The following is a 14275-nucleotide window of genomic DNA, read 5'->3' on the forward strand; positions in this document are numbered from 1 at the left end:
ACTATCCACTATACTTCAACAGGACGATGCATCTATATCTAAGTATCCTAGTCTGTTTTATTGTTCTCAGCAAGATCGAAGCTCAAACAAAGGTAGGTCAGATTGAATATTTCATGTATATTAATCTGTAAAAGAAAAAAAGAACATGTTTTAAAGCATGTTTGATTTAAAAAGATTTCGCGGACAGAATATAAGATAGAATTTATGTTTGTTATAACTTTTGCATATTAATGTAGTTAAAATTGAAACATAAATGTTAAATCGAAAACAAAATGTTTTAAATATGTGCTGCTTGTCGAAGTTATTTTCTCCTCCCTTATATTTCTACATTAAGCGATATTCATACCTAATATATATATTTTTTTTAATTTAGATTAAGATTATATTCATGAAATGTTTACTGTTTGTTACACTGAATAAACAAACATGTTGGGATACAAGGGAGATTTATAGACATGTAATAACCTTTTTCATAAAAGAAATGTCGCACAAAGTTGTTTCTTCTTTTATAAGATAGTGTGGCCTTCTAGATCAAACCAAAGAACTTGATAACGGAAAACATTTTTAAATGTCAATCGAAATAGTAATAGTAAAAAAAAAATATTTAAAAAATGTGAATGGCTAATGAATATAAAATTTGTAAATTTAATCATTATAAAAATTAAATTCGATTGGTTTCATTAGAGTAATCCTTCTGTATATTTGGGGGGAGTTACATACAGGTGGTGTCTGTCAAGTTTGACAGTTTAAATACCGTTTGTGGTTTACGTGACCTCCAGTTAACTGTTATAGTGTAAATAATGTTTTATAATAAATCATAACGTTTTATAGGTATGTATGTAGCCAGAAAACAAGCCTACACATGTTTATGTATAATTTTTTTTTCATATCATGTATTACAATTATTACACGTAAGGGATTTGCGGAAATATTGTTATCGCAAATAGATACAATTTAAGTATTAAACAAGTTTACCGAAAATAATATTTACATACATATATTAACCATCAAAATAGTGGAAGAAACACACAAAAAGACTCGATGGATTTTCTAAATTATTGTGAGCGACGTATTATATAGATGAATAGGACAATTAAATCATCAAATGTATTCTTCAAAGAGAAATGGTGTCGCACAATGTATTATACTTTATGATATTTTGTCCTTCTAGATAAAACGGTGATTAAAAATAATAATGATGAGAAACACCTCAAAACCGTCACTAAAAATAGAACAGAATTGCAATAAATATGCAAATAAGAAAATAGATAATTAGGAAGGAGTTATTGATATTATAACAGGATTTGTAAATTTCAGCTGCGTGAAATTAAGTGCATTATGTATATATAAATGAAGAAAATTTCCATATATGTATGGCCAGATTTACCCCAGGGGACTGAATAATTTATCACAGTCAATACATCATCTGTAACTAGTTTTACCAGATAACCAGGATAGTCTCCTCTCTTTCATATCAAGTCAATATGTGTTTCTATCTATCAAAAGTTGTATTGAGGACTTTAATATAATTCCTGACCAGCAGTTTGTCTTAGCATATCATAATGTATCTGGGATAAAAGGAAAAATCACTGTGACACCCATGTATATGGGGAGTTATATACGACTATAACGAGGTCTTGAAGTATGATATATATCACATGCTTCAAAGTTATGTATCACTGTCTATGCTATGTTTATTACAGAGGCCGAGGATCTACTACCTACATGTCAAGTCTGACGTCAGATACAGGTTTGCTACCACAGTCGTTACCAGTAAGGTAGCGAACTCTGATCTTACAGCTCATGAATCAACATTTGACGTCACACTTCCAAACGAGGCTTTCATTTCGAACTTTACACTGTAAGTGTTTTTAATGATTTTGCAGTCGATCGGAATGTTCAATTAAACATATCACTTTCTGTAATTAAATAGGTGATAACGCCCAGTAGATTTTCCTTAGAAAAATGATTGAAGGAAAGTCGATTGTTATATTCTATATAATCTGCCTAAGTCATTACCGTTTTAGGCAAATCCTCCGGGAACTCAAATCTTCATATATCGTAATAATAACGCTAGTCTTATATAACATGTATGTCTATTAGTTGGTATTTGTTATAGATTACAACATGTTTAACTTTTTTGATGTTTTCAGAACTGTCGGGAAGGAGGTATACGTTGGTAACGTTACGACAAAGGAAGAAGCCAAGCAGGTGTATGAACGTGACAGAAGTCAGGGCAAGTCGGCAGCCCACATCTCTGTCAAGTACGTAAATAACTTTCAAATGGAATTAAGTGTCAAATTCTGGTTTCAAATTGTTTTAAATTACATATGAATTATACAGCATATCCGAAATACAGGAAGATGCATCAAATGAAAGTGCAACCAAAGGGAGAAATGGCTAATAAACAATATTGAACATGATAATATGTTCCGTTGGATACTGCATCAGTTTTATGAAAATCTTTCAAATAGTATATTAACGCTTTAAAAACATCTAAACATCAAATATCGTCGTTTTTAATAACTGTTACGTCTTTCTTATCATTGTAAGACGTTCAATTTAGTTTTCAGAGGATATTAATAGGCCATTGTCTTTGTTAGTATACCTACATGTTGGTTCATATAGTTATTTTCACATTTTCACCGGAGTCCCACTATGTGTACTTTATTTAGCGAAATTGGCAGTCATATATGATATGAACTTCAATCGCTTAATATATATGTCGTCATTATATTTGTGACTTCACAATTGTCGTGCCATCGATCACGGAAAACGGCCATTGGCTGTTCCGTCCTTGAGAATAATGAATGATTAAATAAATATAGATGCAAAATACCTTGTTATTTCACCATAAAATTGTAACCAAATGTAATTATAAGCTTTGAACGTCTTTCAGTTGGCATCCATAGCCAAAATGAATCCCAACTGGACAGAGGCAAATCCAACATCAAGTGCTAGCGCGCTTTATGGAATTCTCTGTCCAGATTAATGTTTAAATGGTATTTCAATGTAGCAAAGTTCAATGTTTGAACGCGTCTCTTTAATTTTCTGCCATAAAAGTAGTATATGATCTGATAACAAATCATGATTTTTTTTTTTTTTTTTTTTGGAAAAATAAAATAAAATTATTCAATAGACATATAAATAACACAGGTGGCCAACTCAATGAAAATGGATGTTGTCATACATTTTTTTTGTATTTGGAGGATGGACTGATGAGTATATATGACAGTCATGTGATTTTTTAAAAAAAATACGAGATTTGAAAAATTATTAAAAAATCGGGATATTTAGGCCTACTATAAAACAGAGAATATTTTATAGTAGGCCTAAATATCCCGATTTTTTAATAATTTTTCAAATCTCGTATTTTTGGAAAAAAAATCACATGACTGTCATATATACTCATCAGTCCATCCTCCAAATACAAAAAAAAAATGTATGACAACATCCATTTTCATTGAGTTGGCCCCCTGTGATAAATAACATTATGTTCCTTTCACAGAAGGACCTGCACACAAATTTCCATATATAAATAGATTATTCTAACCTTGAACACAAACTTTCACCGCTTTCACAGTATTTACAGATATATTCCATCATTTAATTATAATTACCTCTCAATCATTCATATCCATTCAAAATAAATTGATATTTGTAATTTCAAATAATTAATTTACATTGTGCATATAATATGTCAGGTAAGGGGAGACAACTCTAATATAAAAAATCGGTAGAAGGGAGACTACTCCGTATCACCTATTCTGACATTCTATTACAAATATGATATAAATGCTTTCTTACTTCTAATAAATTCAGTTGTTACATATTATGTAATGTTATTTGTTAATATGTACTTTCTTCTTTTTTTAACATTTTTAAATTTAACTTCTAATCAATCCATAATATTAGTTTTAAGGATTATGATGAACACAAAAAAAAGTATTAAAATTGATATCAACGACAAGGGGAGCTAACTCTCACATATACTTGAGTGATAAAAGAGTAATTATAAAAACATGTAGTTCTTAAGTCACAGTTTTTGTAATAAACTTCGGTATTTTGAAACTATCAATTCCTTTTTCCCATTTTGTTTGATTTTTATGTATAATGACAGATTATCTTTAAGCAATTCTATTAAAATTTGAAATGCTGATGTAGGAGAACAAATCATGCTTAGTTTCATACACATGTAATGTTTATGATCACAGACCAAGGGAGACAAATACGTTCAACATCCAAATCAATGTGGCTGCGGAGCAAAAAGTAACCTTCGAGCTTCATTACCAAGAATTTTTACAGCGGAAGTTGAGTGCCTACAATCACGTGATTTATATCAAACCAGGGGAGCCCGTGGCAGATCTTAGCATAGAGGTGGACATTAATGAATCTAGAAACATCACTAATCTCCGGATTCCACCTATCAAAAGCGATTTGTTCACGATAAAGGATCAGAAAGGTAACTCGTATGAATTAAATAAGGACATATGTTATAGAGATACATAATGTAAACTAATTTGCCTTCGCATGCGATTTACTGTGTCGAATTTGCAATCCGAATAAGTACCTTACCGAGACTTAAATCCGTTAATGATAATTTTCGAACTTTTATATATTCGAATTCGCGAAAATTAATAACCGCTAATAATTAATAAGAAAGTTGATTTACTATAACGTATTGATTGGAAATATCAAACACGTAATATCAAGTATCTCGAATTTTACTAATGTACTAAAATAACGAAATATCACGTGCATTATCTGTAGCAACGTCGTTTTTCCGATGAATGAAAATACCAGAAGTGCTTTAAATATCAGAAATAGATATGAATTAAAACATCTACACAATGTATCTGGATTTAGATACAACATTTCATCCACTGTTTAAATAGAGGTTACACAACGAGTGGTTGTAGCACGTGTTGTATAAACAAATTGTTAATCAACAGCTGCATTGCTTATCTGATACCCTGAGAGTTGAATAACAGCACCGATTGTGGTAGAAAATAAGAATAAAGGTTACTTATACAATAAAATTGATTAAAAGTAGTTACTTGTAATCGGCTGATGTATTTTTTCATATTTTCTTTTTTCATTTTACCTTTTCGACTAGTATGTAGTGCCTAATCCATTCCTTCCATCTTCTCTATGGATGTTGAGAATTTACATGTTCGTATTCTCCACTCTTCTCCATAGATGCAGATGCTGCTATAACGATTACCCGTCCGTCCGCCGACCGTGCTCACATCTTGTTTCGCCCCACTCTTAAAACCCAGGTAGAACTGGGCGGCTCCACCGGACTGGACGTTCAGTTTAAGGTCAAATACGACATCGACAGGGACTTTGACGGTGGTGATCTCTTAGTAAGTTGCAACAAAGTACCTTACTAAAGTGCACAAATGTAACTGTAAAAAAGCTCGTTTGAAATATGAAGAAAGAAAGACAACCGAAGTAATCTTAAAGAGAACTTCATTTAGAGTACTACGCAAACATCTGTGCATGATCGGTTGTCAAACTGTTAAAATGTCGTTGCCATATAATTTGTAAAAATAAACGGACTCAATAGAATATTAAAATCTATTGGCTTTCTGTGAAAGGCCTTCAGATTATTTTTGAAACCTTGTAAAACAACATCAATCAGATTTAATCAAAGAACGCACTTACAGGCAGCAGAGCTGCATGATTTATATCGAAAACTAAAAATAAGATAAAAAATACATTTATTCATTCCGTTTAAGTAAATGTATTGATACTAATGTGCACTTTATTTTCAGATGGTCGATGGATATTTTGTTCACTATTTCGCTCCGAGCGGTTTGCCACCCAAACCAAAGGATGTTGTTTTTATACTCGATATAAGCGGCTCTATGGGCGGAAGGAAAATGGTACAGATGATAGAGGCTATGAATACCATTTTATCACAGATACAACCCGACGATAGATTGAATATCATCACATTCAGTTCTGGTGTCTACTCTTGGGAAACGAGCGAAAAACTTGTTCCAGCCAATGCCACGAATATTAAACGAGCAACATCTTACGTCAATAACACGTACGCAGGAGGAGGTCAGTATACCCAATACAGGTGAAGTATCCCTAGATGATTTTCTAATTTGGCCTTTGTAAAAAATCTTATTGGTCGTATAATTCTTATCTCCTGTGGGAGAAGAGTTGTATTTTGGCATACAGAAAGGCATCACATAAACTAATAATGCATATAATTTTGAAAGAATTTATCACTTGGTAATTATTTAGATCCACCCTGTTAAAGTTCTACTTTTGTCGCAAAACCTGTTATCTTATTCTATGTTGTGTAAAAATGTGTAATACATTAATAACATATATTATTATTATTATTATCTATCCTATTCCACAAACGTTCAAGGGAGGTATTTGTTTCTTTATTTACCAGGTACCAACATTGATGGTGCTCTGAGGAAGGGAGTTACCTTGCTAGGTGACAGGACGGACGACACCAGAGCACCCGTGCTTATATTTCTCACTGATGGACAGCCGTCTGTTGGTCAAACAAACCCGGACCTTATACTGAAGGATGTCCACACATTCAACAACGAAAGCATACCTATTTTCGCACTTGCATTTGGTAGAGGGGCAGATTACAACTTTATCAAAAGACTTGCCGCGCAAAATAACGGATTTGGACGCAAAATTTATGAGGATTCGGATGCTGCTCTTCAAATATCAGACTTTTACTCTGAAATTTCAGCAGTTCTCTTACAAAATGTTACATTTAATTATCTACCTGGCTCTGTAGACAAAACAACATTGACCACAACTGTAGTTCCTCACATGTTTGAAGGAACAGAGGTGGTTGTAGCTGGTAAGCTGACAAGCGTGATGACGTATGATATACACCCTAACGTGATCGCCACCGACTCTAATGGACAGGTAATATTCGATGTACCATCACACGGCGTGACAAACCTCAATGTCACACAGAATACAGATATATACTCAATCACAGAGAAAATGTGGGCCTATCTCACTATCAAACAACAGATTCAACAGATGGACGCATCGACTAACGAGACGGAGCAAGAAGATCTGAAGCAGCATGTAGTAGATATGGCTTTACAGGTACTGAAATATTATGTACTTGTGATATTATAATTGATGTTCTTGTCGATTATAAAGCTGATCGATAACGAGCTTTTTTTCGCTCTAGATTGTATTCTCTATCGTCCAAAAAAAACCTAATCATATCCTTATAATTAATACGAAGTAACTTTCCAAAAGACAGTACAGTAACATTTATTTATCAAAATACTATGATATCTCCTGTTTATCTATTTTTATGTCAAATAATATATAATAACATTGCTTATTTTACAGTACAACTTTGTGACGCCATTTACCTCCATGGTGGTATCGCTGCCAGACAAACTAAAATCCTCACCTGTAGATCTACTTCCGGATACGACTCGTAAATATTTTTTCAGATTTAATATTGTATTGCTTAGCAAATATGTTCTCGACCTTTCTGGTATTTCTATGCATCATAACAAGAGATATTATGGCGTTTTACAAACAATTAGAATGCTGCCATTAACTCAATATCAAATATTTTTAAGCATTTGTTACTTCCACTCATACTGGCTATAGAGTGTAACAGTGTCAGTTTGTAGGTATTATCGAGATAGACTCTATGCCTCATTCATTGATTCAGATATATAATATTGTCAAATCTGAATATAGAAATGAAATTGCGGGATATCAACACATCTCTGTTTTATTATAGAATCGGATGAAATGAATGTTTTAAGCTTCCAAAATTTTCCCATGCCGGCATCATTCCCAGTCCAACATGGGAATTCAGTAATGTCGAAAATCCAGTCCGCACCCTCTATGTCTCGGAGAAGTAAGTTCATTTCACTGTTGTTTGTAAATACAGGCAGCTTAATTTATTAATATGACATGCTCCCTTCATATAGACTTTTATTATATAAACAGTCGGATTTATAAAGATAATTGTAGACTAATTTCATAAGATGTCATATACAACTTAGACATGTAAAGTTAGTTCTCCAACATAACCTGATTACACAAAATATTCAATTACATTAATGTAGATAATGAGAATACGACAATATTTAATTCTATTCGAGCCAAAAGCAATATTATATTTCTATCGATATAGTAGTTATATGATAAAATTACATCGTTATTTTGAATTATATGGGACAGGCGAAACCGATCATCCACAAATTAAAAAAATGGTACAGTATGTACTGGTGCATTAAAACAAAATATGGCTATTTACTAATAGTTAACAAAAATACAATCTTATATCTTATATAAGCGAAATATCATATTAATATCATTGATGTTACTCTGTTTCAGCGAGTATTGGCAGTCATATGATTGGACAGGCACATGGGGCACCACCAGCGCCCTCCTTCCCTGGTCTATCGGGGCTAGGATCAGGTGGTATTAGATCAGGATCTGGTGGTAACATTGGTTCCGGAATGTCCTCAGCTGGCTCCATAGGAATCACCATGTCGTCAATCAGAATTCCAATGACAACATTAATGCAGCAAACAACAACACCACCATTGAACACTGCACAACCACAGAGCACCACACAACCGCACAGCACCACAACACCTCATTCAACAACACCTCCATCCAGCACCACAACACCTCATTCAACAACACCTCCATCCAGCACCACACAATTACCCGTCACCACAACACCTCATTCAACAACACCTCCATCCAGCACCACACAATTACCCGTTACCACAACACCTCATTCAGCCACACCTCCATCCAGCAACACACAATTACCCGTCACCACAACTCCACATTCAACAACACCCTCATCCAGCACCACACAATTACCCGTCACTACAACACCACATTCAACAACACCTCCATCCAGCACCACACAATTACCCGTCACCACAACACCACATTCAACAACACCTCCATCCAGCACCACACAATTACCCGTCACCACAACACCTAATTCAACAACACCTCCATCCAGCACCACACAATTACCCGTCACCACAACACCTCATTCAGCCACACCTCCATCCAGCAACACACAATTACCCGTCACCACAACTCCACATTCAACAACACCCTCATCCAGCACCACACAATTACCCGTCACTACAACACCACATCGAAACACATCACCGGAGAGGGATTACACAGGTGAGTGTAAGATAATATATTGTTTACGGCAAAGATATTTAGCTTCACAATTTACAGGATATGTTGTATGTATTTGCAGTTTATTAAAATGTTTTAATTGGATGGTTAGATTGTGTCACAAGTGTCTAATAATTAACATGTTTTTGAACAGGATATACAGTTGTCAGCGTCAGAGGTATAGATTCAGCGTTGTGTGTACAGAACCCACGTCAAGTGGATGTTACGAAACCGCACACCCTATTACGGGATAAAGATACGGGTAGGTATAAGTACTTTTAAACTAAGCATGAGAGACAAATACCTTAATAAAACAACTGTAAGTCTGAAATAAACGAAGGTAGTATGTTCTATTTTTCGTAATTTCGAGTAATATCATTGCATTTATTAGATAACTATTCCAAATCATCTGCATTCAGACGTTTGAAGAAAAAAAAGAAAACTCTCGCTCATGTCATTTTGTAGCCATGGCGTGCTATTTTAAATTCAATTGAGTTTTTTACACTGACAAACTAAATTTCAAAGGCAAAAGTCACTTCTTTTGAAATGAAAAGTCAAGTATTGGATGATTCACGCATTCTTAAACCTGTATAGAGACCAATAACGCATGGAACCTGTAATTAGTATCGGTCGTTCTCTATTATTCATGAATTTTAAATCATGGTAATTTAGATATAATGTGACAGGGAAAACATGTTTTATTTCAAAATTTATCTTGGTGTCCTTTTCTCTATTTCTAAATTTTGGCAGACTTGGAATTTCATATTATGCGATATGTTTCATTTATATTGTTATATTGATGTAGTTTTAGTAGTGTTCAATGATTTCAGGGGCTTTGGTTATTGTTGGGTTTGTACACTCGCAAAATGAAACAAGGATTATCAACGTGACGATTGATGCGAACACCGTAACAGAGATATCTCCAACTCACATAACTCACGATGGTTCAACACAGGACTGGAACTCCTCTACATATCATACATACATCCAAGGAGGTCACGGCTCGGGGATCAAACTGGAATTGACGTCACTTAATAACGACAGTCTGGTCGTGGCTTTAAATTTCACAGAACATGTGTCTGAAAATATCGATGGACTACTTGGTAAGTTTGGCTTCATTAGCCCTAATATTAAATAGCTTGTTGACATAATTCCAGACTTAAGTACTGCTTATTTATAAATGTTAAGACTGTTGTACAATTAATAATTTGAAGGGAAAAAACCCTTAGTTATATGATATGGTTTTTAACGTCAATAACACCAACACGTGCTCTACAAGTTAAAAGTGATGATGGGAAATATATTCTCAAATTCATCTGGTCTATTAATACAATTGACAAGAATCATAATAGGCATTACACTTGCATAGAAAAACCAATTTGAATATGTATTCTTAGAACAATACTTTTCATTTATATTTTCCTCAAGGCAAACCTTCATAATATAATTTTTCAGCTCTCCCAATCATCGGTACCATCAGCAATACTCAGAATTCCAATCTACCTTCTGATAGATCAACTCTTTCACTGAAGGTACAGAAGCCTGGAGGGATAAGTGAGATAACAGTACCAGTTGTGTTTAGTACTACTATGGATTGTTGGGTCGTCCAAACTGAACTTCTGTGGAACTTGCAACCTTCACCGTAACTGTAACAACTGTAAATGATTATGTATACCTACCGAGCTGAGACCGAGTTACGCTTTTGGTGAAAGCGTTTCACGCATACTCTGTCACCAACTAGCGTTCTTAAAAACTCATTATTCTCATGTTCTCTTAATTTTACGTTTTATCATGTATCTGCTTTGCTTTATCATTGATTGTATTATATACGCTGTTATTCGAATGTAACGTCACATCATTTTTTGTCATTTTACGGCAGATGAACGTTTTTGATGTTAGTGTGAACCATTTTCATCAAATCAATTTAACAATGGCAGTACTTCACAAATGCATTGGTTAGTGTTAATGTTGTTGTTATTGTTTATTTAGTTATTGTAAGTACGCGTTTATTGTTGTTGTAACAATTGTATTGCTATTAAACACAAATACACTGATGACTGTCTTGACCCTTTATTTCGCATTTTAGATAAACAGTATTTAGTCATAAAGCTTACATCTCCACTTAGTATAACCAACCAACTACGAAATACGTCTAGTAAATGTCATAGTTCTAAAAAAAATGAATATCGTGTACTTAACGTAACACCATTATATTGTGATGATTAGTACATGTTGTAATTTTATATATTTCACATGCGATGTGTGAGGTTATAACAAACGAGAATATTATCATGTACGGTTGTTTGAATTAATGCATATTTACAGTATTATTTACACCATCAGGACCGTTCAATCACGGTGTGTGATATCACAAAGAGTTATTTCGAAAATCTCTATCAAAGAAATATGACCGATGTGGTAGCCTAAAAATGGATCCTATCTCTGTGTCATTCGAAGCAAGTGGTTATCATATATCGGTATTTTCTTTCCCTATTCTCAATATTTCTTTTTCCAAACTAAACAAAGCAAACCAAATTAGAGTATGAACTGTCGTCGATACTTTTAAAAACTCATTTATATTAATTATATTTTAACGGTTATAGTAACAGACATAGTTTCACCCTTAGTAGGACTTAAAGAGTCTTTAAATTGCTCTTACAGGTAGGTAACGGTTGTGACATGGTGTGTTTATGAGATTGTGCAAAATAATAGAATCGGTACCATCCTCCAAGGGAGATACCTTTGTAATGTACAAAGAGGGAATACTTTTTACAGTGAATGATGTATAGTGCATACTAGTTTTTCCATCACATTGATGGAAGCTTCAAATTTCTGTACCTATTCATCGCTTGATACATGACTGACCTATTTACAGAGTAACCCCACCTCCGGTTTGGAGAAACCCACGACCTCCTCTGCACGTATGTTCCCCATTTACACACTTGTATTACGTGCACATCTTATTTACTTCAAAAGGTGTTATGATCATTATGCACAAATTACTAGTAGAACTGAAGATTCCTTACACCTAATTAACGTACTGCGTGCATATCTTACAAAGTCGTGTCCAAATAACTTACTTTGCAATTTTGTTCCGAATACGTATTTTTGTATGATTGACATAAATACTTAACACACACATTTATACACTAATTTAAGATAACAAAAAAAAAGATAAAAACAATATCCGGATGTAACAGGAAACAGCCTTTTTTGTAAAAACCATACTTTTTTTATCACATCATAATCTAATCTTTTTGAAATCATGGCCTTGCTGTCAGCTGTCCATGTAGAATTCTATTGTTGTAATATAGGGAACATCACAGCAAGTGCTCATTTTCCACCCTGACTAAATTATGTTTATATGTTAAAGCTCGTGCCTTTTGAAGCTTTTATCATTCAACTGTTGTTTAACCTCTTTAATTATGATCACCTACATTAGTGTAGCTAGCTAAAACTATACAAGTGTTGATGATAGCAACTCTAGCATGACTACGTGTACTAAGTAGCATTCCTAAAACCCATAGGGTTAATAAGTGTTTGTCCAAACAATAACCCTTCCTTTCATGTAGAATAGCGTAATTGTTTTGCTACATGACTACATACGTTATTCAAGCTGTTATTCCTTCGGGTATTATGGTTAAAAATCAGAATGCATCACATCAAATTTTTATGACAAACTCACTTTTTATGTCATCTTTTATTAAATATGTCAACTAATGCATTAGATTTTTGTAATAATGACATAAAAATGTAACCTAAACGATACATTAGACGTCAACCCATTGGTTAGCTATATTGTAAGTACGCGTTGTTTGTTGTTGTTATTATTTGTTTAGTTATTTTAGGTACGCGTTGTTTGTTGTTGTTATTGTTTGTTTGTTGTTGGTATTACTGTTTGTTTAGTTATTGTAAGTACGCGTTGTTTGTTGTTTTAGTTGTTTGTTTAGTTATTTTAGGTACGCGTTGTTTGTTGTTGTTATTGTTTGTTTAGTTATTTTATATACGCGTTGTTTGTTGTTGTTATTGTTTGTTTGTTGTTGTTATTATTGTTTGTTTAGTTATTGTAAGTACGCGTTGTTTGTTATTATTATTGTTGTATTAATACTAAATACAAATATCCTTACGACTTGATCCTATATTTCACATTTTAGATAAATCATTATTCTGTCATTAAACGCATATCTCCACTTAAGATAACCTACTATCTACCAAATACGTCTAAGAAATGTTCTAGTTCTAAGAGACATTGTACTTACCATACAACCACCATACTACGTTCATTACTAGTTCGTTTGTTATATTTTTGTATCTTGTCACATGCTGAAGAGCCATTTCGAATATCTCTTATAACATTTTGTTTAATTATAAAGACATATGACGGATGTGGTAGCCTCAGTGTCCCCTATCTCTTTGTCACACGATACAAATCATTATTGTAAATTGTTGTTTTTCCGGGTTATCAACATACTCCTTACTATTCAACAGGAGCTCATGGCAACAAAAGCAAATCAAATCCGAATAAGAAATTATAATAATTATATTATTACGATTATATTAACCCGGGTAATAATACCCTCATTCCGATGATCATGGGTACAGTTACGGATATATTCTTCTGAGGCTTCAGTCCAGTTGAAGTCTCATTTCGACAAAGATCAAAGAATTAATGAGATTTACAAATGCAATTTTTCAATATCTGTAGCAAGTTGCCAGTTACAAATTCGGTCAAACAATCAGATTTCCATTTTTAGTAGATTTTTTAAACGGGGATTGTAAAGATGCTCCACAGCCGACAGTGCTAAAATAAAATTCATCATTTGAACATTTTGAACAATTGGTGTTGGTGCGTATATATATGTCAAATTAACACAAAAATAATATAAAATAATTTGTCTTGCCTTTGGTGCATACGCAATCAGTACTTCATTCTATAAAGAATATAGTGCCACGGAATTTATTTCGGGATGCAATTAATTATTTTTCATATTTTTAACTTGAAGGAAAATTAGAAGCTCAAACTTTTCAATGGTAGTAATGATGTAAAGTAAGTAACTTTTGTAACTGAAGAAAAATACTAAATCGTCTGCTC

The 14275-nt window shown here is 33.5% G+C and overlaps 1 protein-coding gene across 1 annotated transcript; it reads left to right on the plus strand.

Annotated features, from left to right (window-relative positions):
* Positions 1–11237, plus strand: LOC138336209 (inter-alpha-trypsin inhibitor heavy chain H4-like). The gene is made up of 13 exons (XM_069285586.1): positions 1–92; positions 1704–1861; positions 2154–2264; positions 4215–4462; positions 5200–5366; positions 5778–6069; positions 6416–7101; positions 7357–7447; positions 7763–7882; positions 8365–9186; positions 9338–9445; positions 10014–10286; positions 10639–11237. Exons 1-13 carry the CDS (start codon positions 27–29, stop codon positions 10827–10829), a joined length of 3333 nt encoding a protein of 1110 aa, XP_069141687.1. The 5' UTR covers positions 1–26; the 3' UTR covers positions 10830–11237.
* Positions 11238–14275: the final 3038 nt, after the last annotated feature.

Source organism: Argopecten irradians, chromosome 12 (genome assembly GCF_041381155.1).
Source record: "Argopecten irradians isolate NY chromosome 12, Ai_NY, whole genome shotgun sequence".
Taxonomy (NCBI): Eukaryota; Metazoa; Mollusca; class Bivalvia; order Pectinida; family Pectinidae; genus Argopecten; species Argopecten irradians.

Bases quoted from the DNA above. Each gene is read 5' to 3' on its own strand.
- LOC138336209 (XM_069285586.1), top strand. From the start codon at position 27: ATGCATCTATATCTAAGTATCCTAGTCTGTTTTATTGTTCTCAGCAAG. The intron at 9,187-9,337 runs GTGAGTGTAAGA...GTTTTTGAACAG, and splicing joins ACCGGAGAGGGATTACACAG to GATATACAGTTGTCAGCGTC. The intron at 10,287-10,638 runs GTAAGTTTGGCT...ATAATTTTTCAG, and splicing joins AAATATCGATGGACTACTTG to CTCTCCCAATCATCGGTACC.